The sequence below is a fragment of the Ciconia boyciana genome, chromosome 3 (genome assembly GCF_034638445.1).
Source record: "Ciconia boyciana chromosome 3, ASM3463844v1, whole genome shotgun sequence".
Lineage (NCBI taxonomy): Eukaryota > Metazoa > Chordata > Aves > Ciconiiformes > Ciconiidae > Ciconia > Ciconia boyciana.
In genome coordinates this window covers 93979242-94006363 of record NC_132936.1, presented here as the reverse complement: position 1 = coordinate 94006363, position 27122 = coordinate 93979242, and the positions used below count along the sequence as shown (strand labels likewise).

General features: G+C 61.2%; 2 protein-coding genes across 4 annotated transcripts in view; both read right to left on the bottom strand.

Moving 5' to 3' along the window:
• Window positions 1-7050: 7050 nt before the first annotated feature.
• On the bottom strand, window positions 7051-20444 carry CAPN11 (calpain 11). Of its 2 annotated transcripts, none has more exons than XM_072856667.1 (22): window positions 20357-20444; window positions 17003-17285; window positions 16350-16419; window positions 14795-14913; window positions 14519-14652; window positions 14179-14347; window positions 13503-13586; window positions 13331-13416; window positions 13045-13119; window positions 12483-12643; window positions 12234-12403; window positions 12007-12018; window positions 11499-11710; window positions 11336-11375; window positions 11007-11072; window positions 10670-10727; window positions 10507-10571; window positions 9562-9630; window positions 9352-9430; window positions 8779-8895; window positions 8644-8702; window positions 7051-8381 (listed from the first exon to the last, which is right to left on the bottom strand). In XM_072856667.1, exons 2-22 carry the CDS (start codon window positions 17246-17248, stop codon window positions 8355-8357), a joined length of 2118 nt encoding a protein of 705 aa, XP_072712768.1. In that variant the 5' UTR covers window positions 17249-17285; window positions 20357-20444; the 3' UTR covers window positions 7051-8354. The 2 variants fall into 2 exon arrangements, with proteins under 2 accessions (XP_072712768.1, XP_072712769.1); XM_072856668.1 differs by lacking the exon at window positions 20357-20444 and adding an exon at window positions 17763-17895.
• A 2763-nt stretch (window positions 20445-23207) lies between these two features.
• Window positions 23208-27122, bottom strand: part of TMEM63B (transmembrane protein 63B) — a 49055-nt gene continuing 45140 nt past the window's right edge. The window contains exons 23-24 of one of the 2 annotated variants that reach the window (XM_072856664.1): window positions 26815-26895; window positions 23208-25726 (exon numbers count right to left, since the gene is read on the bottom strand). In XM_072856664.1, the coding sequence (XP_072712765.1) occupies window positions 25559-25726; window positions 26815-26895 (249 nt within the window). In that variant the 3' untranslated portion in view covers window positions 23208-25558. The remainder of the gene's footprint in view (window positions 25727-26814; window positions 26896-27122) is intronic. The other variant, XM_072856665.1, reaches the window with a different exon arrangement.

The following is a 27122-nucleotide window of genomic DNA, read 5'->3' as shown; positions in this document are numbered from 1 at the left end:
CCTCCCCTGCCCGGGTCCCTCCTCCCGCGGCGGGCAGGGGAGGCGGGGGAGAGCCGCCGCGCCCTGCCCTGCCCTGCCCTGCCCTTCTCTTCTTCTCCTTCTCCCCTTCCTCCCTTCCCTTCCCTTCCCTTCCCTTCCCTTCCCTTCCCTTCCCTTCCCCGGCCGGCCTCAGTCGTCCACCTTCTTGCGCAGGTTGAGGAGGCAGAGCAGGCAGGTGAGCAGGGCCTGGCGGCTCTCCCGGGAGCGCAGCCGGCGGCCCAGGCGGCGGAGCGGCGGCAGGAGGCGCTTGCGGGCCAGCGGCAGCAGGCGGGCCAGCAGGGCGCGGAGCAGCGGGGCGGCCAGCGGCGGGGCGGGCATGCTGGCCCCCGAGCCTGCGGGCTGTCAGGCCCCGGAGCCCTCCGCCCCCCGAGGTGCCTTGGCGGAGCGGGGGGTGCCCAGGAGCTCCTCACGCGTCCGACCTCCCGGCCCGAGCGGAACGCGGGAGCCCGAGCGCCGTGCTCGGGGGTCCGCACCCCTCTGGGAGCGGGGGGCTGCCTGCGGGAGGCTCGGGGGAGAAGCGCTGGAGGGGGCTGCTCTCCTCCCCGCCTCTTCCCCTGGTCACCCTTACCCTCCGTGGGATCCTTCCTGCTCCGGGACACCGCTCTGCCCGTTCTCCCAGAGGAGCCTGTACTGCTCAGCTCCCCCCACCTGGACCTGCCGCCAGCCCAATGGCAGGAACGTCTCCACAGCAAGGGACAACAAAAAACCCAGCTGCCCATTTAAATGCCCCCTCCTCCCAGGCCAGACACATGCTCCCTGTAAGTGATACTGCTCCTGAGTCGGGGTGGACCCCATTTGTCGGGGTGGCAGTGCCGGGGGAAGAAGGGGGGTGAGGGAGGAACAACATCTGCCCACCACAGAAATGTGGTCTGGCAGGATGGCGTCCCGTTTCACTACAAGGCTTCGCCAAAGCCCCTGAGCAGGCAGCCAGGTCCAAAATATGCTTGCCTGTCATTCTTTGCCAGCGCCAGCAATTGCCACCCTGCTCCCACAAGGGCCAGGAATGCAGACCAGGCAGACCGCCAAGGAGAGCAGGCAAGGGATGCCCCAAGGCATGAAGCATCGAGGAGCAGATGGGTGCTCCCCTGGGCAAGAGCTGTGATCTGGCTCCACGCGGGGCTCCAGAGCAGGCTGGTAACCGGTGCCCCATGCTTCCCAGCTGTGCTCCCAGGCTGAGCCTGCTTGGGGCAAGCAGCCAGGGCCCTGCAGACCAGGGGAGCACAAGCTAGCCAGGGCGAGGGCGCAGGCAGGAAGGTCCACGGCTCACGTCTGTGCCCTTCCACTTCCCTCCTGCGCCTAACCTTTGTTTTGTTCCTGGTGGCTGTCTGGCTTCATTTCCTCCCCTCGTTGTTCCCTTCAAAAACCCTGCCAAGGCCCTACTCTTGGCTCCCGGTCAAGCAGAATTTAGGAGAATGAACAGACACGAGGGACCGAAAGCTACTGCTCCGTCTCCCAGCCTGCCTGATGCAAGCTGTCCCTTGCCCAGCGAGTCCCATCCAGGGGCGGTTAGTTCAGCCAGAGTGACCTTTCCCAGCCTCGCGGATTCCTCTCGGGGAGCCAGCCATGGCTGAGATGAGGAAAGCGGGCTGGCTGTGCCTCAGCACAGAGACACTATGTGCCGAAACCAGAAACAGCTCCCCGACGGCTCAGCTCCAGGCCCGGGAGCTGCAAGGACCGGGGCTGACGTCAGCCCCTTGGGACTGGTTTCTCAGAGCCTTCCGGGCTCCGGGTCTGCCGCGGTCAGAGGGCTCCGGCACAGGCGCACCGCTCTGCTGCGTGCTGCCGCCGGCCCTGTGCCGGCAGCGTTGTGGGGAGTGGGAAGAGCCCGGGCGAAGGAAGCAGGAGCCAAAGCTTTGCTGCAGCTGTGTCAGGGTTTATGCTTCCCTGGGAGGGAGCTTCCCCCCTTTTATCGGGGAGGCAGCGGGTACAGCACTTGCCGTGCTCTTGAGACTCCTGGGTTCACTGTGCTGCGGCTGACCCCCGGTAAGTTGCTGCCTCGCTTGGTGCCTCGATTTCCCCAGCAGTACAGCCCCAGCGGAAATATCCCCTCCCTGTGCAGAGGGCCCTTGCAGTGTCTCACCTCTAAGCGGGCCGGGGACCACTGGGATGAAAAAGTGCAGTGTCCCTGGTCAGTGGTAGTGACCGCAGTGATGGAGGACAGCAGAGATCTTATTACTCAGGAAGCCTTATCTATTCCTAGGAAAAGCCCTGCCTGAGCTGGCATACTGCCCATCCTACCGTGCCTACCAGGGGAATCCTGTCCTCCGGTCCCACGGGGAAAGAGAGGTGCTGGCCAGGTGCAGAGCTGTTGCAGCAGAGGTATTGCAGCATGTTCCTGCGGGCATTGTGCCTGAGCATTAAGTGGCAGAGATACGCAAGGGGGGGGGATGGAAAATCCCTTGGGAACAAAGGGGCTCCAGTGCGTGGCCTCTGCAGAAACCTGTTCCTTCCCAGGGAAGGTAACAGCGCAGGTAACAGCAGGAGGGTTATCCTGCTGTGAGAGCCAGATGCTTGCAACATCCCAGCACTGGGCAAGAAGCGGGGCAGGGCTTGTTTATCAAGCTCTTGGGACTCGTAAAGAGGTAGATTTTTGTCTCTGTCAAAAATGCAGAGACATTGCTGAGCCCCTTTCCCCATCTGGAAGGTCAGGGGCTTTAGCCTTCTTTCACAGTTGGACAAAAGCACAGCCCAGGGAGGTGGAGGGACTTAACCCTCCTGCTCTGGTGAGTCAGGCACAGAGCTGGGAAGAGAATGCAACCTCGAAAGAAAATGAAATCCCACCAGTATCTACTTCCAAACACACGATTTAGGGCACTGGAGTCCTGTGCCCATGTGTTTCCTGGGCCAAGGCGTGTAGAGCCTTGCTGTAATCTCTCTGATCCATGGAGGACTTTCTGCTCCTGCAGTCACTGCTCTGTCTCTCAACCATTTTTCTTGTCTATCCTTCATCCCTCTTCACCAAGGGGCTCAAAATCCCTCACCAGGTGGCCGGCTCCTTTTTTGCCAGGTACATATCAAGGCTGCTTCCTTTCAGGCATCCATTTTCTTTATCATACCAATTGCACAACCCATTATCCCCTATTTAATTGACAGGGAGGGCTGGGATCCACTTCCCAAGCGCAAACAGGGACTGTGTACCCCTCCGTAGCATTTATTTCTCTCAGGTGGTCATTTAGCAGCTGGACATCAGCAAACAAGGAGCAGGAGATGCCCCTGGGTGGTGTGAGGCAGGCGCGGGGTCCCGGGAAGCCTGCGGACGGAGCACTGCCGGTGATGGGAGAGCAGGGCTGGAAGCAGCCCAGCTGCAGGGGCTGTTCTCAGGGTGGTGGCAGGATCGTGCAGAGCTGTCCTCTTGTCTTCTCCTCCCTGCCATGCCAAAGCCCTGGGGATTCGGCTTGCCCAAAGCCCAGCCCCTTCCTTCTTGCTGCTGAGCAGGGGTGAGCTCACAGCCCACGTGTCTTCTGGGCAGAGCCCAGGGCTGGAGCCAGCCAGCGCCTGCGTCTCCTCTGGGAGAGGATGACCTGCTGGGCGGCCACCTCGGAGGAGGCACGGTTGGAGGAACGTGCCCACCTTTGGGCAGGACACAGCTCTGCTACCTCCTGGCACAACGCCTCTTGGTTGCTGCTGCCCATCAGCGGAGGGGAGGCCAGCTGAGCAGCCCTGTGCCCCGTCAGCCAACAGGCAAAGCTGGCGTGGGCTTTGAGAGGGGGCCAGATCCCTGGCCTTTGCCCCATCAGCAACCTGCCAGCACCCAGCCTGCTCCCAGGACCTCCTGCTTCGCGGGACGGTGAGACCCTCATGCCACCTCAGGGGCAGGCATAGGGGACAGAGCAACCATCGGCACCTGCCAAAGCTGAAAGCTGCTGTTGCATGGTTAAGGCTCCAGAGGATTTAGCAGGGAGCAGGGATGCGGGCAAGAAGGGCATGGCCCTCGGGCATCTCTTCATAAGGTGTGCGAGATTTTCTGCAAATCTTGCTCTGGGCATAGCACTGGGAGCTAACAGAAATGGGGGTGGAAGATAAGAGGCAGCTGAGAGTCCTTTCTTTGAGGAGACCTCTCCCTTCCGGTGGGGACCGGAGAGGGTGTTGGTGTGGGGACACCGGTGGCACCCGAGCGCCCGGCCCCATGCAGGAGGAACGCAGGCCATTCCTGCTGGGGAGGGATGCAAGTGCTATAAATAATTTGTTTAACACACCGTGGCCGGGCCCTGGAAAGCCCCGGCCCATGCACATTCCCCATTTGCTGGCACTGAGACGGCAGCTGTTGCAAAAGGCCAAATCCAGCAGCTGCTGCCCTGTGCTCTCAGCCCCCACCCCGCGGCCCCAGCCCTCCCGCTCCCCTTGTGGGGTGGCTGAGCCCACGGCATCCCTTGGCACGGGTGCCGAGGCTTGCCAAGGAGGTGCCAGCTTCGTGCTGGTGCTGGCACTGCTCCCCGGGCCGGCAGTGGCTGCAGGATGCTCCCGCCACCCAGCTGCTGGTGCCGGAGGGGCAAGGAGCGTGGGGAGGGGGCTTTCCTCCCTGCCAGCCCTTGCGGCAGCGGGGATGCCGCCGAGCCTGGCTGGGAGCTGAGAGGCCGTGCTGGCAGCAGCTGCTGCCCACGCACGTGCCCTCGGCTGCAGCTCTCCCCAGCCCCATGTCGGGCTGCTGGGCTGGGCCGCGGCCCCCTGCCCGCCGGCTCCGCTCACACAAAGGCCCCTTGTGCCCACGGGACTGACATTCCTGCGGCTGCGGGCCTGGGGCAGAGGGAAGCGTGGCCGAGGGGGAGACGGGGCCAGAGCCCGGCTGCTGGGGCAGCTGGTGGGGCCAGGTGGGGCCGGGCTGCGGTCCTGCCCCCCTCCTGTGCCGGGAGGATGGACGTGAGCAGCTGGTGGGAGAGGGGGGACCCCTGGGGTGAGCACAGGGCTCCAGGCTGTGGGAAGCAGGGGCACGGGGTGCAGGAGGGGATGCTGTGGTACTGGGGAGCAGGAGCAGTGGTGCCATGCACCCACGGGTGCTGCCTGCCCACCTTGTGCACTCCCACCCAACGCAGACCTGCGGGATGGGTGTGGGAAAGGCAGGAGCGGGCTGGCTCTCGCTGGCTAGTGCCCGTGGCAAGACAAACCCGACACTAAGAGCGGTTTTGGCCACATCTGGCCCCCGGCCACTCTTGCTCCTCACCTTACACCAGCACGTAAGGACTCCGCTGGGCCTCCTCCTTGTCCCCCTTGCAAGGAGGGGGAAGAGCCAGGCTACTCTTCGTGGCATTAGCTGGCAGCTGCGGACCCCCCGCCTGCTGACTCCCCGCCAATACTGGCCTGCCAGCTGCCGGGGCCAGCGAGGGAAGGGATCTGCCAGCTGGCGCCCGGAGGGAGGGAGGGAGGGAGGGAGGGGGCTTCTGGTAAGGCTGTGCTGGGGGCACCTGTCATCCCAAAGCCAGGGCGTCACTGTGCCCTACAATTGCGCCTGTGTGCGCGCAACGAGGCCCCGCAGCTGGGACAGCGATGACAGCTCTGCATGCTTCCCTGTGTCCCGTCCCTGCGCCTCAAGCCCTTGTTTCGCAGGGGCTTTGGGGTTGCACAGGGGACCCCAGGCTGCCAAGCCCTGACGTACCCCCACCCCACACAGGGCAGCTCAGCTCACAGGTAGCCATGAGCCAAGTGCAAGTGGCCCACCTCCATCCAGTCCTGGGGAGCCTCCGGAGGAGAGGGCAGCCTGGGGAGGCAGCTGGGGGGATGCTCCCTTCTGCTGGGAGCTGCCCTCGCACCTCGGCTCCCCTCCGTGCTCTGAGCCAGGCTGGCTCGCCCCAGAGCTGGGTGCTGCCCCACCATGGGGAGAGCGGTCCCAGAGAGCTGGGCTGGCACAAAGGGCACCCACATGAGGGATATTGAGATGCCGGGGGGGATAAGGTGTGTGAAGACACTCCTTTTCCAAATGCCGAGCACCCCTGGGGCCGGCTGGGCTGCAATGCCCCTCTGGGCTGCCAGCAAGGGGCAGGAGGCACAGGCTGACAGCGAGTCCTGCTCTGAGCCACGCACTGAAAAGCCCCACCACCTGGCCTTCCACTGTTGCTTTCCTGGAAGGTTTTTACCTCCAGCTCTAACCTGCATGGCCTGCAAGGAAGCAGGGAAAACCACCGGCCTCCCACAGCCCCTACCCAGGGTCACATACCTCCTGTGGTCCCTTTCCAGGGTCCAGAGCTCCAGGCTGCCCTCCACTCCCACCCGCTCCATGGTTAACTCCGTCCTATCCAAGCAGACCCTCTTTCCCCTCCCCAACCTCCCCAAGACACCTTTCTTTAAGAGCAGACCCCACCTCTGCCACCAGCAGAGGAGACCTTGGCAAGGGGCCGGCCAGGGCAGCAAACTGTGACTAACATTAATCCACCCCAGCGCAAAGTCTGCCAGCCAAACAGCCTCGCCGGCTGCCTTCAGCCACTGCCGGGCTGGTGGTAAGGCAGGGGCGGCGAGTTTAAACTGCTCCAGCCGCTTGCGCAGCAGAGGCACCCGGCGGTGCCCTGGGGAGACCTTTGGGACACTGTGGCCAGACCCAGGGCTCCCCGAGCTGAGCAGGAGCATGGCTGCACCCACATCCCTGGGGCACAGGCTGGGATAAAGTTGCCCCGGCCCCCCACATCCCAGGCCGGCACTAACACACGCCTCCTCCCACTGGCACCAGGGAGCAAGCACTGGCTTTTCCTCCACTTGAAAAATCCCTAGGATAACGGAACAGCCCTGCTAACAGCATGCTGCTTGCTCTCACTTTGAAGAGCAGTGCTCCCTTACACCTCTCTTACATGGTGCTGCCCCTGTGTGTCGGCATTAAGACCACGCTGCAAAGGAAGAGGCGAGCTTTATAAAATCCTAAGGGATATGGACCCCCCTATCCCCATGTACCTGGTTGTGCTTCTCCACCCACGGCCCAGGCTGGGCAAGCAGCGTACCTTGGGCTTGGCTCTGCATCTCACCCCCCCAGCCCAGGCCACAGCCAGCGGAGGGAGGATGTGACCCCCAAGTCACTCCCCGGGCCACACATCCAACAGATCTCGGTTTATTCCCGAGTGCGCAGTGAGTGGGGTGAGGAAGCGGAGCTGCTGGGCGGGCAGCAGTGGTTATTGCTGCAGGCGCATCCTCCAGCGACGACAGGGGTCTGGGGGAAGCTAACTGCCTGCCTGCCTGCCTGCCTCTGCAGGGCAAAGGACGGGCTGTCACCCACCACCAAGCAGGAGCCACCCTGTTAGCCCAGAAGAAAGGTGACGGGAGTGGAGGAGCACAGAGAAGTGCAAATATGTTGGCACTGGAGCCCATCCGCACTGGGCGAAGGAGCCCAAGGGAAGAGGAGGGTGTTACAGTGTGGGAAGGTGAGGGAAAGGGGGAAAAAACCCAACTGTGCAAGAGAACACCCCCCAAACCACCCCCCCCTCCTCTCTGGGAGAGGCATTGTCTCTTGGGTGCTGGCCCCCCACCAGCCCTGCTGTGGGCCATAAGCAGGGGCAGTGGATGCCCCAGGAGCTCCCAGGGATGGCAGGGGAGGCCAAGCTGCTGTGACGGTGGTGGCATTGTTGTGCCCATGCAGAAGAGAGGAGCTTCTGCTGCACTACAGGGTGGCATGTGTTCATGTGGTAGGGGAGCCCCCAAACATTCAGTGCTTAAGTTGCAGGGCTTGACCCAGTCGTGGGGCAAAGGCAGGGGCATGGAAGTGGGAGGGATGTGTTGAAGGCCACGCAGAAAGAGCCAGTGGGCTCCATGCTTTGGTCATGCTTAGTGGTGATGAGTGCAGTGCAAGGGCTTCAAGAAGAGTATGGCCCTTCCTCCTCCCAGAAGGCCACTCTGGCTCCCCGGGAACCCGCTGCCTCTGCCTGAGCAAGGCAGTACCTGCTGATGCTCCCAGGCATGGGCGCAGAGACAGGCAACGCATGCCAGTGAGGATGGGGCAGCACTAGAGCAAGTGATACGAGTCCCCCCCTTCCCCCTGCAGCTCCTGCCTCTCCCTGCTCTGCAGCCGGCCCCCAGCCTGCTCCTTCACTCCCGCCAAGCTCGGTGCAGGGATGCACAGGTACCCCATGCTGCTTGCCCTCCACCTGTTCTGGGGTGGGGAGAGACGAGGGCAGAGTGGAAAGAAGCCCAGCCCAGAAGAGGAGAAGAGCATCCCCTGCCTGCCTTGACCCCTGGTCCACCGGAGAGGGTGGTGTGAGGCTTGCTGGGAGGCAGGGCTGGTGGCTCAGCGTGGGATGGAGCAAGAGGGGAAGAGTATCCTGTGTCCACAGATCCAAGGGGAGGCACTTGGAGGGGGCCTGGCCCGCTGGGGTGTCCCAGCTGCAGCAGATCTGTCGTGGCTCCTAGCCGCACATCGTCAGCAGCAACCACTGGGAAGGAGAGGGAGAAAGGATGAGCAGGGGTTGGTGCATTTTTGACATGCCCTCGTGTCAACTTTGACAGCCCTCCAAGAAACACGGAGCCTGAAGCAATCCCGTTTTCTCGTCTTGATGTTTTATGGGTTTTTTCCCTTCCCAAGGGGCTGGAGGGCTTTCTACCACCCACCCCAGGTGCCCCATTCACCTTAGTGCCTTGTCCCCTTGTCTCCCACCCCACCTCTGGGCCCACCTCACCACTGGGCTGAGCTCTCACCTCGGAGAGGTTCATGACAGCAGTGCCAGTGCCTTCAGAGTCCATGCTGTAGAAGAACCCTGCAGGGGCACAAAAGCAAAGGTGAGCAACCTGTCCCTCTGTCCCTGCCCTCCCTGCCGTGGGGCCAGCACTCACTGAACATGGCCTCCAGCTTAACGAGGCAGCAGACAAAGTTGTCAAAGTCCACACCCATGTCAGCATCTGCATAGCGGGCCACCACCACCTGATGCAGCTTGTTGTTCAGCTTGAAACCTGCAAGGCAGAGAGCAGTCAGCACCCCAGGGAGGCAGGAGAGGAGGATGTAACTATGAAAGTCCATGCCCCCACCCAAAGGAGCCACCAACCCACCCAAGGGCACCAAGTCCAGCCTCAGCAGGAAGAGGGGATGCTCTCCCTGGAGCCATATGACTAGTTAGCTCACTGATCCACCCCAGGCCCCTGCTTCACCAGGATGGGACCCTGCAGGTCAGAGGACAGACGCTGGGACTACCTGGTGTGCGTCCCTAACCCTGAGGCTCCAGCGCTTGGCACAGTTGGGATGGAGAGAGCCCAGCACAGATATGGGCCACATCTCACTACCACAACAGGTTGGCTCCAAGCACGCAATGTAGGTTGGTTTCACTCTTCTCCAGCTACTTGGGACAGGGCTCCGACAGCAGGAGCCCCCTCCCCAGTCCCCAGCCCAGCGTCATCCTTCTCCAGACCTACCGGCTGACTCTAGAGCCATGCGCATCTCATAGGAGCTCATGGTGCCCGACTTATCCAGGTCGTGCTGGCGGAAGATCGTCTGCAAAAACATCATGGAGGATATGAAGGGCAGGCTCTCCTGTGGCCTCCAGCCTGGCTGTCCCCTCACCCTGCTGCCCCAGGAGGGGTGCTACCCCTGTGCAGTGCACCATGCCCCTGGCTCCTCCTCACCAGCCAGCTCCGGATCTTGTTCCACAGGATCTGGAACTCCACCAGCCCGAGGCGGGCACTGCCATCTTTCTGGGGAGCAGAGGGTCAAGGAGAAAGCAGCCAGCAAAGGGCGTGGCGTAAAGGCAAAGCCATCAGATCCCAGACACCTGAGGCAAGAAAAGCCTGGCCACGCTTGGCCTGCCCGATTTTCCCCCCAGCTTCCCCTCTCTGTCCTGCAGCATCAGCAAGATCAGAGCCTGCAACCCAGCGGGGAAAGTGCAACGCTTAAACTAGCTGCCATGCAACTCCCTGGGAGCAGCTGTGCTGCTGCTGTAGAAGCACACCCCTGTGGTGTCCTCGGAGCAAAACTGGGCTGGCCTGCAGCAACAGGGGATGCTGCAGGGCCAGGCTGGAGAAGGGCTCGGAGCTGCTCCTCTACCCTCGTCTGACCCCTCAGCTGCATGTCCTTGTGCAAGCAGGAACACAGGCCATGGCTCCTGTCGCTTTATACCTCTCACCCTCAACTGCTGGACAGGATGGTTTGGGGGGAAGGAAGCCCAATAGCCCTCATTCCCTTACAGTAGCACCTCGAAGGCCGGGTGGCATCATGGCACGTCAGGCTGGGGAGCCCGTGGGGTAGGGAAGCACAGGGCACTTCCTCCTGGAGGGGAAGGTTGAAGGCACGAGTGGGGCTGGGCTGGGCTGGGCTTCTGGCGGCAGAGCCAGGGCCCAAAGCAAGCAGGGGAACTGATGGCCCTTTCCAAAAAAACTGCTGCTAAAGCCCAGGAGTGTAGGGCAGGTGGCCCTGAAGCTACCAGGACCCCTTCCTTCCTTCCTTCCTTCCTTCCCCTGGTTGAAGAGCCTCGGCATGGCTGAAGAGCCAAGCCCCAGCTCCCACGGAAGTCTTGCTGCTGGCAGGCTGAGCACCAGGGAAGCTGGCCCCTGCCTGCAGCGCCAAGAGGATACATCCATCAGGTTGACCATGTTGCGGCAGGAGTCGAGGCTGAACCCATCCGTCTTCAGATCTTTATCTGAGGAGGAAGGAGGAGGTTGAGCACATGCATCAAAACCCAACCTGCTGAGCAGGCCTGGGCTGTGGGCAGCAAGGGGCGGGAAGGGCAGCGCTTACGTCTAGCGACAACTCTGTTCAGAATAGTCCGGAGCTCGAAGACGCTGATTTCCATGTCCTGCAGCAGGAGCAGAGTTAGCATCACCCCTTGCCTGCTCTCCACCCCACTTGTGGACATTCCCCCCCCTGCTGCCTAAACATCTCTGCCTTAGTCACAAGCCATCAGGGTGCCATTGCATTTCCTGCATGAGTTTGGGCCACAGCGGAGATAGGCTTGTCTGCAGGATGGGACTGAGCGAGCGTGGGGTGGGCTGGAGCTCTCACGGCCAGGGGTCCCATCCCATCCCATCCCCTCCCCAGGCCAGGGCCCCCCAGAGCTTGGCACAGCCGTACCCACCTCCCCTGCCAGCTGCTGGAACATATTCTTGAAGCCGTCCTCTATGTCATCCTCAGTTATTTCCTCCTGGGGTGACGCAGGCCAGAAAGAAGAGGTTAGTGGTCAAACCCAGGCTCTGCCCTGCCTCCCAGGCTCAGCAAACTCAAACTGGAAGGGCAGCTCTTCTTCTTCTCATCTTTGTTACTTCCCACATCCCCATCACCTCGACGCTGCCAGCCCCTCTCCAGCCACAGTGACATCCCAAACACAGGCAGCCACCTCCTGCCTGCAGTTCCCCCTCCCACGCCCCAGAGCCTCAGCACCAACCGAACCAAAGTGTCAGCTCCTACCTCATCTGCCAGATCTGCCGAGATCTCCTCGTCCAGCTCCCTGGGGGCAGAAAGGAGGAAACCAAAACGATGAGCGGGATCCCCAGCCAGCAGGCTGCCTGCGGTGGGGAAATGTCCCACCGCTCACAGACACAGGGTGTCCCCTGGCCAGGCAGGGACTCACGCTGTGTCCGACTGCTTCTCCGTGAAGACCCGCAGGATGAAGTCGGCCTCCTTGTGCGGCTCGAAGGTGGAGGGCACAACAATGTACTCGCCAGGGGGCAGCCGGATCTGGTTGCTCACCTCCCGCAGGTTGATGAAGGTCTCGGACCGTGCCCGCGACTGGTTTCGCAGGAAGAAGTCCTTCTTCAAGTGCACGTTCTGGCTGCCCTGGGCCTGGGGGAATGAACGCGCTTGTGGACCACAGCCCTGCAACGGCGGGGACCCACAGGGAGCGGCGGGACCAAAGCCAGCCCCGTTGGGCAGGACATCCCTGCCCTGCCCATCCCAGCAGTAGCCATATCTCCTGCACGGAGGTGCCCAGCACCCATTAGCACCCTAACCACTGCCATCATGGTGGGAGCTCCCACGCCACTGGGTGCACATGCATGCATGCTTGTGCATTAACCCATTCCTGCCCACTCTTCCTCTCCCCTCCAAGAGGGGGTAGGCTCTGGTGGCTCAAGACGTACCTCCTCAGGAACCTGCAAAGAGGAGAGAAAAGGGAAAAAAAAATCAGCATTCCAGTACCTGTCCCCATCCCTTACAGTGCGGGGAGCATGGGGCAGGGGACATTAACCCACAGACCGCCCAAAGCAGGTGGGAAAGGTTTCCTTTAGGACTGGGGTGCCAGGGCCAGGCAGGACTGGCAGGGCTGAGCTGGTCCCAAGGAAGCAGCGCCGGGGCGGGCAGGGCTTACCTCGTAGACAGCAAAGCCGATGGTGTGCATGTCGCCTCCCACCCGCCGCTCCCGCCGCCGGTGCTTCTGCATCAGAGCCACCAGGAAGCTGCAGGCCACCTCATCGTCCCCAGGGTCATCATCCTCTTCCAGCAGCTTGATCTTAAACTGGGGGTTGATCCAGAATGTGGCTGGGAGGAAGAGGACACGTGGATGAGACACCTGGCTCAATTGCACGGCCAGGAGTGGAGGTGCAGGGGGAAGAGGTACCTGGGTGATTCCTGCAGCCCCCAGCAGTGCTCCCCCGGCGCCACGTGCCCTCGAACACCTGCGTGTGCCACCTGCTGAGCTCATCCTTGGTGAGGGCATCGGGGGTCAGGTTGCAGATCTCCAGCCTGGAGAACTCCCTCATGAAGTCCCGGAAAGACATCCTGCAGGAGGCAGGCAGAGGCTGAGGCCAGGGCACCACTGTGGGGGAGGGAGGAGAGCGCAAGCAGCTCCGGACCCAGGCAACATTTTGGGAGAATTAAGTGACAGCAAGACCTTTACCCTGAGCATTTAAAGCCCACTGCTGGGTTTGGGGAAGAAGGGATGTTTACCCTTCCTAGATGTTTATTTTGCATTTAGTTGGGCTGAATTTCCTTGAAGAGAGGAAAATTATTAACTAGATCAGATGAGAAAATGCTAGCAGGCTCTCTGGTGCTGGAAAGCCAGCTCATAAACGCAGGTCATGTGTTTCAGGTGAAGCAGGACTGTGAGTTCTCTCCCCGGCTTCTCTGCTCCTTCCCAGGCTGGCTGCTGAAGAAGAGCAGCAGTTTGCTCTGACACTCACCAGAACTCTCCATCCTCCATCTTCAGCTGCAGCTCTTCCCTGTCGCCAGGGTCAATGTTGTTCCACTCGGAGGAGCTGGAGTAGCAGGAGAGAGACAATTAGATGAGGACTACTCAAGGTGAATCGAGAGCACTTCAGAGCTGGCCCTCAACTGCCCCCCCTGACGATGTGAAGGGCACTGCATGCTGCAAACTTCCCCTCGGCAGTGCCATGCACTCGCTTGCTCTGTGTGCAGTGCCTGCTGGCCTGCCAGCAGCGGGACTGAAGTCCCATCTGTCCAGCTCACCCATCGCTCCAGGCTCCGGTCCACTCCACCTGACCCCAGGGGTTCCTGATGCGGATGAGCTGTTCCTGCTGACCCCGGTAGTTCACCTGCCGGCCACCAGACACAGGAGGTTGAGCCCATGCCACTGGCTAGGCTATTTCATTGCTATTAAAGTCTCACATAGCCAACTTACATCTCTGAAGGCTGTGACAGAATAGGCGTGGCCCTTCACCAGCTTCCTGAAGGTCACCGCTTCCATATCAAAGGCACTTGTGATCTGAGGAGAATGAGCAAAGCTCAAGTGAATATGATTAAATTCATACAGTCCTATCTCGACCCCTTCCCTCCACCACGCGGAGAATTCCCCTTGCTTTGCACTGCTCCAGCCAAGAGAAGCAGAAGGTACCAGCACCCTCTGCTCAAAGGCTGCTGGCTGAGGACAATGTAAGGACAGTTTCCCAGCCAGAAGACCCTGAATATCCATCAGGGAACCACCCAAACTTCAGAAAGCAAGAAAAGGATTTCATGAGAGGGAACGGATGGAAAACCCTGCTCCAGATAATTCTCAGATACTGATGTAAGACATGGCCAGAGCTATAGGCAGACCCTTGTTCAACAGCCCATGCTTGAGATGGACATTCCTGCTCCACCCAAAGGAGCCCGTTCCCAGCAGCTGGGCTGCAGCCCCGCTCGCTGTGCCCAGGGGCTGCCATGCTGGCTCTGTAAAGGATGCTCTGGTAAGAGGGGAAAGAAGTAACCTCCCGCCCAGTGTCCCAGTGAGGGGACTGCTGACACAATCTTGGGCTGCGAGGCCTCGCTTTGGCCTTTGCTGGGGCAGAGCCCCTGGCTCATCCTGGTGCACCACTTACGTCAATGGAGCAGCCCAGCAGGGACCCCCTCTCCAGTGCCTTGCGGATGATGTGGCCCATGTTGCGCGGCGGCCGCTTGAGATCGTACATCTCTGCCACGCCGCCGGTGAAGTCCTCGAAGCCCTCGGTGGTGCTGCCCCCTGAGAGCGCCTCGTAGCAGCCGTTCAGCCTGAGCACCAGCCGGCAAGAGGGACGCGTGAGGTGACAAGGACGTAGCACACTGCTGTTCCCCAGGCACCCAGCACAAGCAGGGCCAGGGACAGAAGAGACACCCCTCCCCTCCGCACAGTGAGCTGTCCTGTCCCCCACCCACCCACGTGCCCGCCGTGGGGGTACCCACTTGGCATAGGCCTTCTCCAGCAGAGCACTCCAGAACTCGGTGCACTCTGCCGAGTGCACAAACAGGAGCTCCCCGTCCTTGGTGGGCAGCTGGTCGTCCACCACCACGTCCACCCACTCACCGAACTGCCAGATCTGGGGGGTAAGGAAAGAGTGGAGTGAGCTTAAAGCATCACATGACTTGCTCATCCCCACCCCAGAGAGATGCCCTCAGCCCACCACCCTCCCTCCTGCCCCCAGCCCACCAGCCGTGGAGGGCCAGGAGCTCCCAGCCCACCTGGAAGTGGAAGATGCCGGCATAGTCCTCCTGGAAGCTCTGCCCATGGGGCACCACACGGTGCAGGAGCTCCTCATTGAGCGTGAGGGAACCGATGGCAGCCAGCAGCCAGCAATCGCCTGGGGAAGGAGAGGAAGCCGGTGTGAGCACCCACCACCTCCCCAGCTGGGGGGTAGGTGGTGGATGTGCCTGCAGCGTGCTCTCCTTGCAAACATTTGGGGCTCCCGAGCTCAAAAAGCACGTGGAGAAACCAGAGAGGATCTGGGAGCCAGGCTTGTTCAGCCTGCCTTGGAGAGAAGTATTAGCTGTAGGCAACAGGGAACGATCGTCCCTGACCTGGAGCCTGTGTCCAGACCACCACATACAGTCAGCACCAACAGCCCCCTCCTGCAGCCACTTATCTAGACCCTCCTGGGACTCATTCGTATGACTGCCCTCCACATGTCAGACCGTGAGTTCTGCAGCAGAGTTACACTTTGCATGCAAAAAAACATTTTATCAAGCAAGAGGTTTAATGCTGCTGCCCTGGCTTCTCAAACTGCGAGCAACACCACCGCACTTTTCCTTCCAAGTGCTCTTAACCACAAGTGCTGCTCCAGGCCAGCACTGCACTTTAAATTCTTTGCCTTGGTTCCACTTTCTCTTTTGCCTTTGAAGCCTGTCACACCTTAGCCTTGAGCCTGGATAACCTGTACAGGGCTGTGGTTTGACAAAATGGCATTTCAGACTTTTTAATGACCAATTGAACACCGCCACAGTGCTCTGGGCTGTTATGTGCTCCAGTTACCACCTCAAGTTTGTTCTAATTACTGGATGCCTTAAATGTGGTCAGCCCTAAAACCAGCATGCTATATGTGCTAAAGTACATGATACTCCCAACCGAGTGCTCAACTTGATCCAGATCAGGATGACACTCTTGGTGGTACCCAGATCTGTTTCCGATGACCACGAAATCCCAGTCGCCAGCCCTGCCAGCCTAGCCAGCCCATTAACACTGTTCTCCTTGTCTCAGTGCCTTTGCCTTGGGAGACACCCCTGGAGAAATGACAAATCACCACTTGTACTCCGTAGCTCTCCGCTCAGTTCCCTTCTGCCACACCGTGTTGCTTCACAAGCACTTTGTCATGACAGTTTGTTACTGTCATCCAGCTGCCATCCCTCACCATTTGCCAAAGCAGGGAGCTCTTTGGAGCAGCTCCTGGCATTGTTGTTGGCATGTGTCAGGCATGGATCCACCCGACATCTCCCCTGATCTTAGCATGGACAAGCTGTGCACACATCAACCCATTTTCGTGGAGCCTTAACCTAGAGACACCAGGAGGCACAGGGTGTCCCCCGCCTTCCAGTTTCCACCGCACTAAATGGGAAGGGAGCCTTTGGTACAGAGATGGTTGTGCAGAGGCTGCCATGAAAATGCGCTGCACAGGCCTGGGGAAAGGTGATGTGAACCTGGTCCACCCTCAAACTTATACGAACACCTCTTCTCCAGCCATGCCAGCCCTCCCCAGCCACTGCTCTCCGGACCAAGGTCTGGGGACAGAGCTCGAGCACTCACCCAGAGCCCCCTGGCAGATGTCTGTCCGGGTTGCGCCGCCAACGACGAACTGAGGGTCACCCACTAATTCCTGCAGGAGGAGGAGAAAATCAGATGCTGGTGCTGGATCTCGGTAGGGCCTGGGCTGCTGGGGGTCTGGCACCCACTGCAGCTCTGACTTGGGAGGAAGGGTATACGGTCCCTGAGAGATGCACTCCACCTGCCCTCTGCCAGGGAAATCTGCTTGACTGCAACCCCAAGGCCATCACGGTAAGGCAAGGCAAGATCTTCTGCTGTAGCCATGGGAGGACACGGCTAGATAGACTAATGGCATTCCCGTTGCAGTCGTGGCACCAGGGGATATACACCCTCAAAAGCCCCGGTCACCGAGGGTGACATATCCATGCCATGACACCTAGAAGCAATGACACAGCCCACCCATTTTAAAGCCCATGGTCTGCTGCCCAGAGGAAGCAGGGCCTGCTAGACATGATGCTTTTCTGAGCACTCATGGGGCATTGCTCTAGGCCCTTGGGAAAGGAGGCACTCGAGGGATTTTGAGCACCGAGAGGAGCAGGCCAGGGCCAGGCTGCAGCTTGGCAAACCATGCCAGTGCAGACATTGCAAGGCAGGGACGCCAGCCCAGCCCGAGGAGAAGCAAACCCAGCACTTACCGATGGACGCTTCCATTCCACCCCCCGCGTCTTGCTGGAGTGTGGCCCCAGCTCCTTGAATCCGAGGGCAGAGGGGCCGGCTGGGAACTGGGGGTCTCTAAAGAGGGTGCCGCTCTCAATGCACTCCTGTTTGAGGGTCTCGTAGTCCTGGTTGAGGTACTTGATGGCATTGTTGTGTTGGCCAACCCCCTCGGCTCTCAGGCGGTCCCTCTGCAGACGGGCAGCCATCCCACCAAAGGGCATCATGGCTGGGCACTGGCAGCGCTACCTTCAGCTCTGCTCCCTGCAATGAAACAGGCACGGCCGGGCTGAGGCAGGGCCTGGTACCCCTGCACTCCCCTGGGGACGTCGGCCATTTCACCCAGTGCCAGGCTCGGAGGCTGGATCCCCAATTCCCCACCACCCCCACAGCAGGGACCTTCTCCATCAGCATTGCCCCGGGGCAGCAGGCAGGGCCGGCACACAGAGCATCTCCCAGGTGGGCCCACAAGCCAGGAGGACCTCCCCAAATCCCATCCCCGGCAGCAGCCCTGTTCCGAGCCACGGCCTCCAGCCCGGCCATCGCAGCCCTGCTGTCTTTAGGGGACACCAAAGGAGCAGAGCGGCTTTGAGGGCCAGCTGGGAGGAGGCAGCCGGTCGGCAGCCAGGCCGCGGCTCTCCCGTCCTGTCCCGTCCCTGCTGCGTGGAAACGCCGAGACTGGAGGAATTTCAGGCGCTTTCTGCCCCCACAGCCTCTCCTCCCGGCGCAGCTTTCCGGGACCTTCCCTCATCCCGGCTCCTCCTCGCCTGTCGCAGCCGGGAAGGCGTCAGCGGCCGCCCCGCAGCTTCTCCCAGCCCCGGGTGCCTCTCCCTCTCCCTCTCCCTCGAAAGCCGCCCCGGCTGCCTGAGCACTGAGTCAATAAGGCCGGGAAGGGAGGAGCCCAGCGGGGCGCAGAGGCAGCTCTATCTATGGGGCCAGCGGAGGACGAGGGGAGGAAGAGGCGGGACGGCCCCTCCCGCCACACGCACAGGCAGGGTGCGTCAAGCCCCGCCGGCAGCCAGCGGGGCCGCCCGCTGGGAGGCACCAGGGAAGGGATGCGGGGTGCAGCGGGGCACCCGGCACCAGGAGACCGGGGCAGGGCAGGCCCTGCAGAGCCCCCCCCGCCCCCCGCACCGGTCCCTCGCCCTGGCGAAGGCCTTGCCACAGGCCTCCCTCCCGGGGGGTTTAACCGGCAGGCTCACGGCCGGGCGCTTCGAACACTGGGTGATGACACTGCTGCGGGGCTCGCCTGGCCCCCAGCCCTGCCTCGCTGCACCTGCTGCGGTGGGGCGAGCCCCAGCTCCCCTCCCTGCGCCCAGCTGCCCTCGGCCCTGCTCAGGCGCCCGCAGCACGAGCCGGCGCTCGCGCCCACCGCGCCGGCCAGGCTGGAGGGGCCCTGGGGCCGTCTGGTCCAACCCCCGTGCAAGCAGGGTCACCTGCAGCAGGGCCCCGGGGCAGGTGCCACCGCCACGGGCCCACTGGCGTTCACGGCTTAGCGTGCCCCGCTCCCCAGCCATCTAGGCGCCTGCTTGGCGGGGCTGGTGCTGAATACTCCACGGGTTTCTCTGCGCGAGGCAGTGGAGCAGTTCTTGGGTAAATAACCCAGGAGTCAGCAACCCACCCAGAGCAGCGGGCTAGGATGCCAGTGCTGGCCTGCTGCCTCCCCGGTGCCCCGTCCCAGGGGAGCAGGGTGCAGCCTGGCTCCGGAGAGGCGACTCTCCTTGTCCTGAAGTGCTGTGATAGCTAAGGGAAGGCAGGCAACAGCAAAAAAGGTGCAAGCTCTTGGCATGTGCATAGGGCATAAACCTAGCTGCTAACCCAAGGGGCTGCCCTAACCAGAAGCTTTTCAGGAGGAAAATCTGCTCCTCCCCATCACTCTGCCTGCCCTGGGATGCTCTAAACCCACTATCCTTCTCCAAGGCAACGCCAGCCCTTCTCTCCTCTATGATGGCCCCAAATCTATGGAACTCAGCCCTTTTCCATCATCTCCTCCCTCCGACTCCTGCTCTGCAGCCAGCACCCTGACAGTCTCTCCCAGTAGCGAGGCACTCGTTGCCTGCAGAGCTGGTGGGATGGCTCCTCCAGTCCGAGCCGCTGCCCAGAGCCCAGGGGTGCTGCGGGAGGAAGAATCCCAAATGCAGCCACCTGCACAGCCTCCAGCTCCCACCTCCCCTCCCCAGGACTCACGCCGCAGCCTGCTGAGGGCCGGGGAACTCCCCCTGCCCGCAGCCCCTGCCAGGCTCCCTGCACCCTCTCCTGCCCTACCTACCGGCACTGGACATGGCCGCAGCCATGGGGAGCTGTGTGCAGCTCAGACACGGGCACCGCACGAGTTATTCTTAGCTCTGTGGCTCAAAATACTCGGGAAGGTTGTGCCCAGTGGCAGACGGAGGTCACGCAAGCGCAGAGCGAGGAAAAACATTTCAGACCCCAGGATGAGACAGGAACCACGCGGGGCCTTAAGCAATGGGGTCGATTGCTGCCACCCCCCCAGGCTGATGCTGATGGACACTTGCAGGTCCTCCACGGGGGAAGAAAGGGCGTGCAGAGACAAGCCAAGCCCCCAGGGCAGTTTTCCACACCGGGCAACATCCAACCACAATATGATGTTTTCCAGTATCGGAGGCACCTCTGACCTCTTCCAGGTGGGAGCAGAAAGACACACTGGTCCCCGTAGAGTCCCTGATACCTCGTGCGTCTTCGCACATACTGAAAACCCCCTGGACAGCATCATCGCTGAAGTCCAGCCAAAAATCTCTGCAGACCTCTAGTTCGCCAGAGATAGAAGGAAGGGGGAGCTCCCTTCCTTAAAACCAGCCAGGCCGGGCCCAGACACCGCATCCTGCCGCATACTCAGCTCGGGGCAAGGAGCCACAACCGCCCATAGGGTCCCACACTGCGCAAGCAGCTCTCAGGCCCTTCCCAGCCCTCCAGGTGAGAAAAATTCTCATTTCCCACAAGCTCCCCTTTATGTTCCCGCATCCCCTCGATGAGATGCGGCGTTGGCTTGGGGTGGGCATCGCAACCCGAGTCGCTGCGGTACCCAGTTTACTTGACGCCCTGACTGGGAAGCCTCCGGGTCTCTGCGGCTGCGTTATCTAATGCAAAAAAACCCGCGGATAAAAAAAGGGATGGGGGGATAGGCAAGCCTGGAGCAGCTCTGGGCCCGGGGGAAGCAGCCGGGGGGTCCCCGCCGCCGGGCGGGCAGGGCTCGTTCGCCCCCGCGGCGGAGGAGCCCTGCCCGCCCGGCGGCGGGGACCCCCCCCCCGGTGCTACCCCTATGCTGGGGGTCGGATAGGGGTGAAGATGGGGATGGGGAGGGGGGGTGGACTTACGGAAGCTGCCGCCGCCACCGCCCTGCCCGCTTCAGCCCAGCCCAGCCCGGCTCGGCTCGGCACGGCCCCGCGGAAGGTGGGGTTTCGGCGGGCAGGATGTGCGAGCAAAGCTGGGAGGGCGGTGGGAGGGGGAATTAAAGGCGCAGAGACCGCTCACAACTACCGGGAGGGGATTTACCGGGGCTGCTGGTGCGGTTCTGTTTGCTGTCACCGTCTCCCAGCTCCCGGGGATGGAGGGGTACCGCCGGGCTGGGCGTGCTCCTTCCACCTTTGCTCTGAGCAGAGGGCTCGGTGCACACGGAAACCGGAGCTGGAAGGAGAAGAGGAAGCGACTTTCCCCTGGGAAAGGGTTTGGGGGTGACATGGCACTGCCCCATGCTGCTGGCACCCTGGCTTAGCTGGGTGAAGCTCTGCGCTGCGCCTCATCCCAGGGCTTGTTGACCTGGTGTCAGGGCTGAGCTCAGTGGTCCCAATGGGTGTCACCCACCCTGGGGGTCCCTTCTCCTTCCCTCATGCCTGGGGAGGCTGTGCCTGCACCACCCCACTTCTGCAACCCCAGGCAGTCACGGCCCAGCATCCATGCAAGCCCTGGCAGTCATGGCCAGCACCCACCCCACCAGCTGCCCCTTGCTGCTGGGTGCTGGCAGGGCCCATCCCGAGCAGGTCCCAGTGCCCTGGGGCTTCCCACAGTGGGGCTGCCTGTGCGTGCCCGCTATGACTCACGGTGCGGCTATGCTGGGTGGTACCATTGCCGACAGGCACGGCCACAGCAGGACTTGGCACGGCATCGCGCAGCCCAGTGTGGTGCAATATGGCTTTGCCTGGCATGGCATGGCCCAGCATGGACTGGTACAGCTTGGCCTGGTGTGGCTTAGCCCAGCATGGCCAACGTGGCTCAGCACAGCATGGCTTGGCCTGGCATGACCAGCTCAGCTCAGCCCAGTTCAGCATGGCCTTGCCCAACCCCACCTGCCCCAGCCCCGGGAAGAAGCTCTGCACTGCCATCCTTCTGGTGCCAGGGCTGAACACAGTGATCCCAACGGGTGTCACCAACGACGGGGCTCCTTCTCCTCCCCTCGTGCCTGGTTGCAGCTGGGGAGGCTGTGCCCGTACCGCCCCACTGCAGGAGCTGGCATCCAGCTGCTCCCCCAGGCTTCACAGAGCACCTGCTTTCCAACCGACCCCACCTTGCCCCAGGGGGGCAAATCCTTGCTGAGCAGCGAGCAGGTTGCATGTGGGGTCAGGAGCTGTGTCCCTTGCCTGAGGGAAGGGCAACCAGGACATTCAACATCAGCTGTAGCACGGTCCTGCTGCCACAGCCACAAGGGAATGCTCCGGCCCTGGCCAGGACCCACCAGAGCTGCCCTGTCCCCATCCCCACCTAGAAGAGCCCGCCACAGGCAGCTTGTTCTGCCCACCCTGGCATGGAGAAGGCTTTGGGGTGCCCTCCTCTGGGTTGCCACAGCAGCCGCTCCATCTTATCCTCAGCCAGAAGGCGGCTGCGTCACTGCCCGCAGGCTGGAAGTGTAGGGGGGTCCCTGCTGGGGTCACCAGCCAGCTCTGCACCAAGCTGCAGGCAGCAGCATGCTTTCAGACGGGGAGCAAGCAGACCTACAATGCCAGGGCCTGTTCCTGCTTTGGGCTTGTGCCTGAACAGCTCTGCCAGCTTTTTCTCTGGCCTTGACCACCACTGACTGCCCTGCCCGCTCAGATCCACCCAGGACAGCGCCTGTTCTTGTTGTGACACTCCCCCCCCCATTCTCCTGCTGTTCATCTCTTGCCTCATTACCCCTCGGTGGCCCTTAAAGCCGCTTTCACAGCTGATTTTCCTGGGGTAGGAGACAGCTCCTGTGTAATCCCATCACACAGACTGTCCCATATCCTGCCCCTTGTGCTTGGGAGCAGTTTCCGTCAAACACCTGCACAAATACCTGCACAATTGCCTTGTTCCCTTCCCTTAAGCTTCTCTTTGCAGTGATGCCTGCAGGGACTTGGCAGCAGGCACCATTCTTCTTTTGGTCTTTGGTTCTCTTTGTCTGTGCCCAGGATTTGCCTCTTTCCAGGCCTTTGGCTGAGACTGCCAGGGGAAGGAGAGCTTCTTGTCCCCTGCTCGCGCTGCACCACTGGCACAATGAAGCCACAGAGCCTGAACACAGCGAGGTGGGAATGGAGCTGGGGTCACTCGTCCATCTCTCAGAGGCCTGCTCCACACCTCGCCTCTCCGTTGTGCCATCCTCTGAGCAATAGCCACTGTACGCAAATTACTGAGCATGTAGAAGCCGCCTGGGAACCACCCCAGCTCCAGCCTGCACCAGGGAGCAGTCCTGGGGGCTGGCTGCTTGCTGCCTGCCCCTGTGCTTAGGGGACAGCAGGAAAGCACACCCTGCCAAGCTGTGCTCCAGGGGTCTAGCACCCCTGACCCTTTCCCAAAGGCTTTAGCTGTCCACCCAAAGCAGGCTAGGAGACAGGTTCCTGGATGGAGGTGGCAGGAGCAGCCATGTAAATTGCTATTGGGACAGTAGGGTTGGGCCGACATCTACCACCAAGGACACCAGCAAAATGCCCCTCCTTTCCCAAAACATCTTCCCCCATCCCAGCCTCAGTGCACACAGCTCCCCATCCACCTGCTTTTAGCAGCAAAGCCTTTGATGCCTCTGCAAGCCAGAGGACGGGAGAGCCCATGAGCCAGACTAGGGTCCCAGCAGCAGGGCAGGGCTTGTGCTCACACAGGCCCCAGACTCCTCCTTTTGCACCACGCATGCTCCTGCATCCCTGCTGCAGCTGGGGTCCTCTCCTCCCAGGTCCCAGCCCCCAACCCACTCCACAAAGAAAAGACTGCAAGAACAATAGCTCCGTTTTTTCCTTTTTTCTTTTGTACACAAATATATACAGGGTATTATACACATCTCTACACAGACAGTGCCACTCAGAACACACAGCTCTCTGCAGGCAGAACCCCAAAAGCCGCAGAGGCAGCCCCAGGCCACAGCCGTACCTACAGAGACTGGAGCATCCCAGCCCACCTGCTGGACCAGAGGCAAGGGCAGTAGGCGGATGCAAGAATAGTGAAGCAGGATTAAAATCCTGCCCCAGCCTGGGAGCATACCAGGATCTCTCAGCTCACATGCTCACTTCATTTCTAGCCCATCCCTGGAGGGGACGGGTGACACTCACTGGGCTCCTCCGCACCCACGCATGCTCCAGCCCCGGCCGGGCCCCAGAAGCCAGGGTGGCCTGCCCTCCCCATGCATCAAAGACCCACATCTCTTCCCCTCCATCCCCCCTTTCCTCCGGGCCTGGGATTCCTATAGAGAGGTGTACAGGAAAGTCAGCTGCGTCCTCCCTGGAGCAGCCCCCTGCCTGCTCTGTGTGTCCAGCTCCCCTCCTCTAATGGGGGGCGAGGGGGAGAAAAGCCATGGGATGTCACCACCCTTCCCAAAGCAGAGCTGGGCAGGGCTGACACTTCACTTGTTCAGGTCTATTAAAGTGCTTGGAGCTCCAGGGCCAGCACGGGTGATTGAAAAGGTAAATGACTGTCCCCTTCCACCCAGCCCCATCAGACCCTGGAGGGCACGGCCCCAGCGAGCCGGTGCAGCACCCACAGATGACAGGCAAAGGGAGGGTGGTAGTGTCCGCAATGAGCACCAAACAGAATGGTGGCAGGGAGTTGAGGGAAATAAATATAGCTCAATAGCAGGGAGATTTATTATTTTCCTTTACATTTTACACAAGGGGAAGGGGGAAGCAACTGAGGGCAACTGATCCTGACCAGAAACCTCCTCACAAAGAGCCTTTAAACAGGGTCAGACCTCCCTGCAGGTGCCAGGGGCTCCAGTCCACCTCTCCCATCCATCCTGTCCCCTGCCTGCCTCTGGGACACAGGTATCACCAGGGAGGGGGCAAGGGCAGAGGCAGGGGAGGAACAGCCCCCCCACTATCAGGCTGGGTGATGCCAGGGGAGCCTACACCCAGTCAGGGCAGGTGAGGAAAGCCAGCACAGCCCCACGAGGCTTTTGTGCTCCTGAAGATGGTGGTCTTGCTCGGAGAGGGCTCCCAGGGGCTGCTCTCCCAGGGCTCCCTCCCTTTCCGACCACCTCAGCTGGGGGAAGACCCTGCGGCAGCTCAGGGAAGGCAGCCCATGGTGCCCCGCTGCAACCAGGCAGTGCCGACCCCACAGGGTGCCAAGGGCCTGCAGTCCAGGACCCTTTCTCCCCTCTCCCTAGCACCCAGGAGACCCCAAGCACAGCCCCCCTGCCCCCGGCCTGACCCTGCTGTGCAGACACAGGGCAGCAAAGGGGGCCGCAGTACTACGCAGGGGTCAAGGTAATTTGTTTGAAAGGGGAGTAAAATGTGCAAAAAAAAAAAGCCACTTAAAATGATGCTGCAATCCCCTGCCTATGCCCCTGGGGGAGGAGGGGACAGGACCTGGGGGAGAGGCTGCCTGCGCCTCCTCCTGCCCACAAGAAATGCCCTCAGCACCCCTCACCCTGCGAGGGGCTGCCGAGCTCACGCCAACCCCGTGCCCCTTCCCCAGGGTGATGCCACCCCTGACCGCAAGGCCAGGCTGTCACCTTCCCCGTGGGGGGGAGGTCTCTGTCACCACCCCCCGTGCCTGGCCCAGCTCCTGGCATGTCACACCAAGGGGATGCTGCAAGGGGCTGAGAGAGGGCACACCTGGGCATGGGGAGAAGGTGCAACAAAAGCCACCCCCCTCCCCAGGGGGACTTCCAATACACTGATTAAAGCTTTTTGTTTGTCACCTTCCTGTAAATCTAATAAGTTATTAGTGTTTCTCACCAGGAGGACAGGGGACAGAGGGGCCTGCTGAGGAGCCCCCAAAGGTTCCTCTTGTGCCCCTCCTCACAAAGCACTCAGCCTTCCTCCTCCCTGCGGGTCCAGAGCAGCACCGTGGGGGTCACAGTCCCCCTCCTCCCCAGCCCCTGGGGTTTTGGGGTCTGGGGACGCCTTAAAGAAGGTAGCTAGTAAAGAGCATGCCCACCGAGCTGCCGGGCCGGCACAGGGGTGTAGGGGCAGGGAAATGGAGAGTTTGCGGCAGGGCCCCTGCCCTCGCTGAAGGCAGCGGCCCCAGGGCATGGGCGGGCAAGGACAGCGGCCAGCGCCCTTGGGTGCCTCTCCCTAGGTCTCTGTGCACACAGCCTGCCCTGCTCCTGGGCCTCCTTCCCCTCCCTCCCTCCGAGGTCCCTACTGGTGGATCTCATTCTCTATCAGGCTGTCCTCACACGACTGGAAATCCGTGTCATTCATGCCATCCGCGTTGATGAGCTCCTCATCCTGCGATCCCTGCTCCTCTGACTCTGTCGCTTCACCCTCCGGCGAGGAGTCCTGCAGCACTTGGGCGATGTACTTCTGCCGGCGCCAGGCATGGGGTGGGCAAGGGGTAGGGAAAGAGCAGAAACACATGTGAGCTCAGGGAGCTTCTTGTGGCAGCAGAGCACAAGAGGTAAAGCATCATGCAAGAGGCTGAGTGCAGGGACATGCTGGGAGGGTGAGGAAGGACCCAGACTCTGTGGGATGTACCAGGAGAGGGAGTAAAAGCAGGGATGGCTTGGTCCTGCAACAGTGGAGGTGCTTGCAGCACAGCTCTAGCCAAACCCCACCATCCTGGGACAGGCGGCACCCCCAGGGAGCCAGGGCTGGGCGAGCATGGGGCTTCTCAGCACTTTGGAGCTCATATGGACTGGAAGCCTGTGCTCCCTTTTTTGCTGGTGGATGTGTCCCTCTGAGGCTGTGCCTGCCTCCTACAGGGAATCTCCTTTTGGAGAGATGCCACTGCCCTCAGGTACGTGGAAACTGGAAAGGAGCCTGGATTACTCCAAGGGAGCAGGAGGCTCTGCTTTACCTCATCTCTGCACGTACTCCCCTGAACAGCTCTGCACAGACCCCAGCTAGAAATGGTGGAAGCGAGCAGCTGGAATAGCACCAGTGAGCCAAGCAGATATTCAGAAAACTGTTTCTGGGATGTCAGAGTTGGGCAGGGGAGGGGAGAGTCCCCAAAACACTTTCATGGCCTTCAAGGCAATGCCCGTGAAGACCCCTTCACATTGGCACCAGGACCAGCCCAGTGGGTGAGAGCTTTTGCTGATGGGCAAGTGCTCAAAGATGCAGAAGGAGAAGGGAGACTGACCCAGATGATTTACTGTCCTGGCCAAGAGAGAGGCAGAAAGTAAAGGCACAGTGTCTGGGAAGCAGCAGAAAAGGGGTGTGCGTGTGTGTGGGGGGTTACACTTCATCACCCAGCTCAGATGAGGGGCGCAGGGCCCAACACTTGCCTCCCACCCTTGCTGGGAGACTCCAGGTGCTGCCTCAGAGAGGTGAGGAGCAAGGTACTTGGACAGGGAGGGGGAAAAGAAAAAAAAAAAATCTACAGGTGTTACTTCCTTCTTTCCAAACCCAGGTAAGGAGTGCACCAGGGCATGAAGGTGGGGACAGGGACTCACAGCTGATTTGGGAGCTGGCAGACTGGTGGCAGGTCTCCCGTTCTGCCTGTTTTCTATGGCGTCCACCTCCGTGTGGTCAATCTGGAGAGGAAAGGAGAAATTGAGAGACTGCTGGGGCAACACATCTGCTGTCCCACCACAGGAGTACCATATGGGCAGCAGGGACAGCCTTGGGACCGTCCCCTCCATGAAGCCAAGGCTGAGAGGCTCTGCCAGGAAGCAGGCTGGGACCTCCCTCAGAGCCCCTGCTGTTTTGCGGCTGAGCTGGGCTCCCAAGGAGAAGGGTCCTGCACCCCCACCCAGCACTC

Coding starts and splice junctions, on each gene's coding strand:
- CAPN11 (XM_072856667.1), bottom strand. CDS start 17,248: ATGATGCCCTTTGGTGGGATGGCTGCCCGTCTGCAGAGGGACCGCCTG. Junction 13,120..13,330: donor ACCGGAGCCTGGAGCGATGG/GTGAGCTGGACA, acceptor CTGCTACTCCAG/CTCCTCCGAGTGGAACAACA. Junction 10,728..11,006: donor TCCAGCAGCTGGCAGGGGAG/GTGGGTACGGCT, acceptor CTCCTGCTGCAG/GACATGGAAATCAGCGTCTT.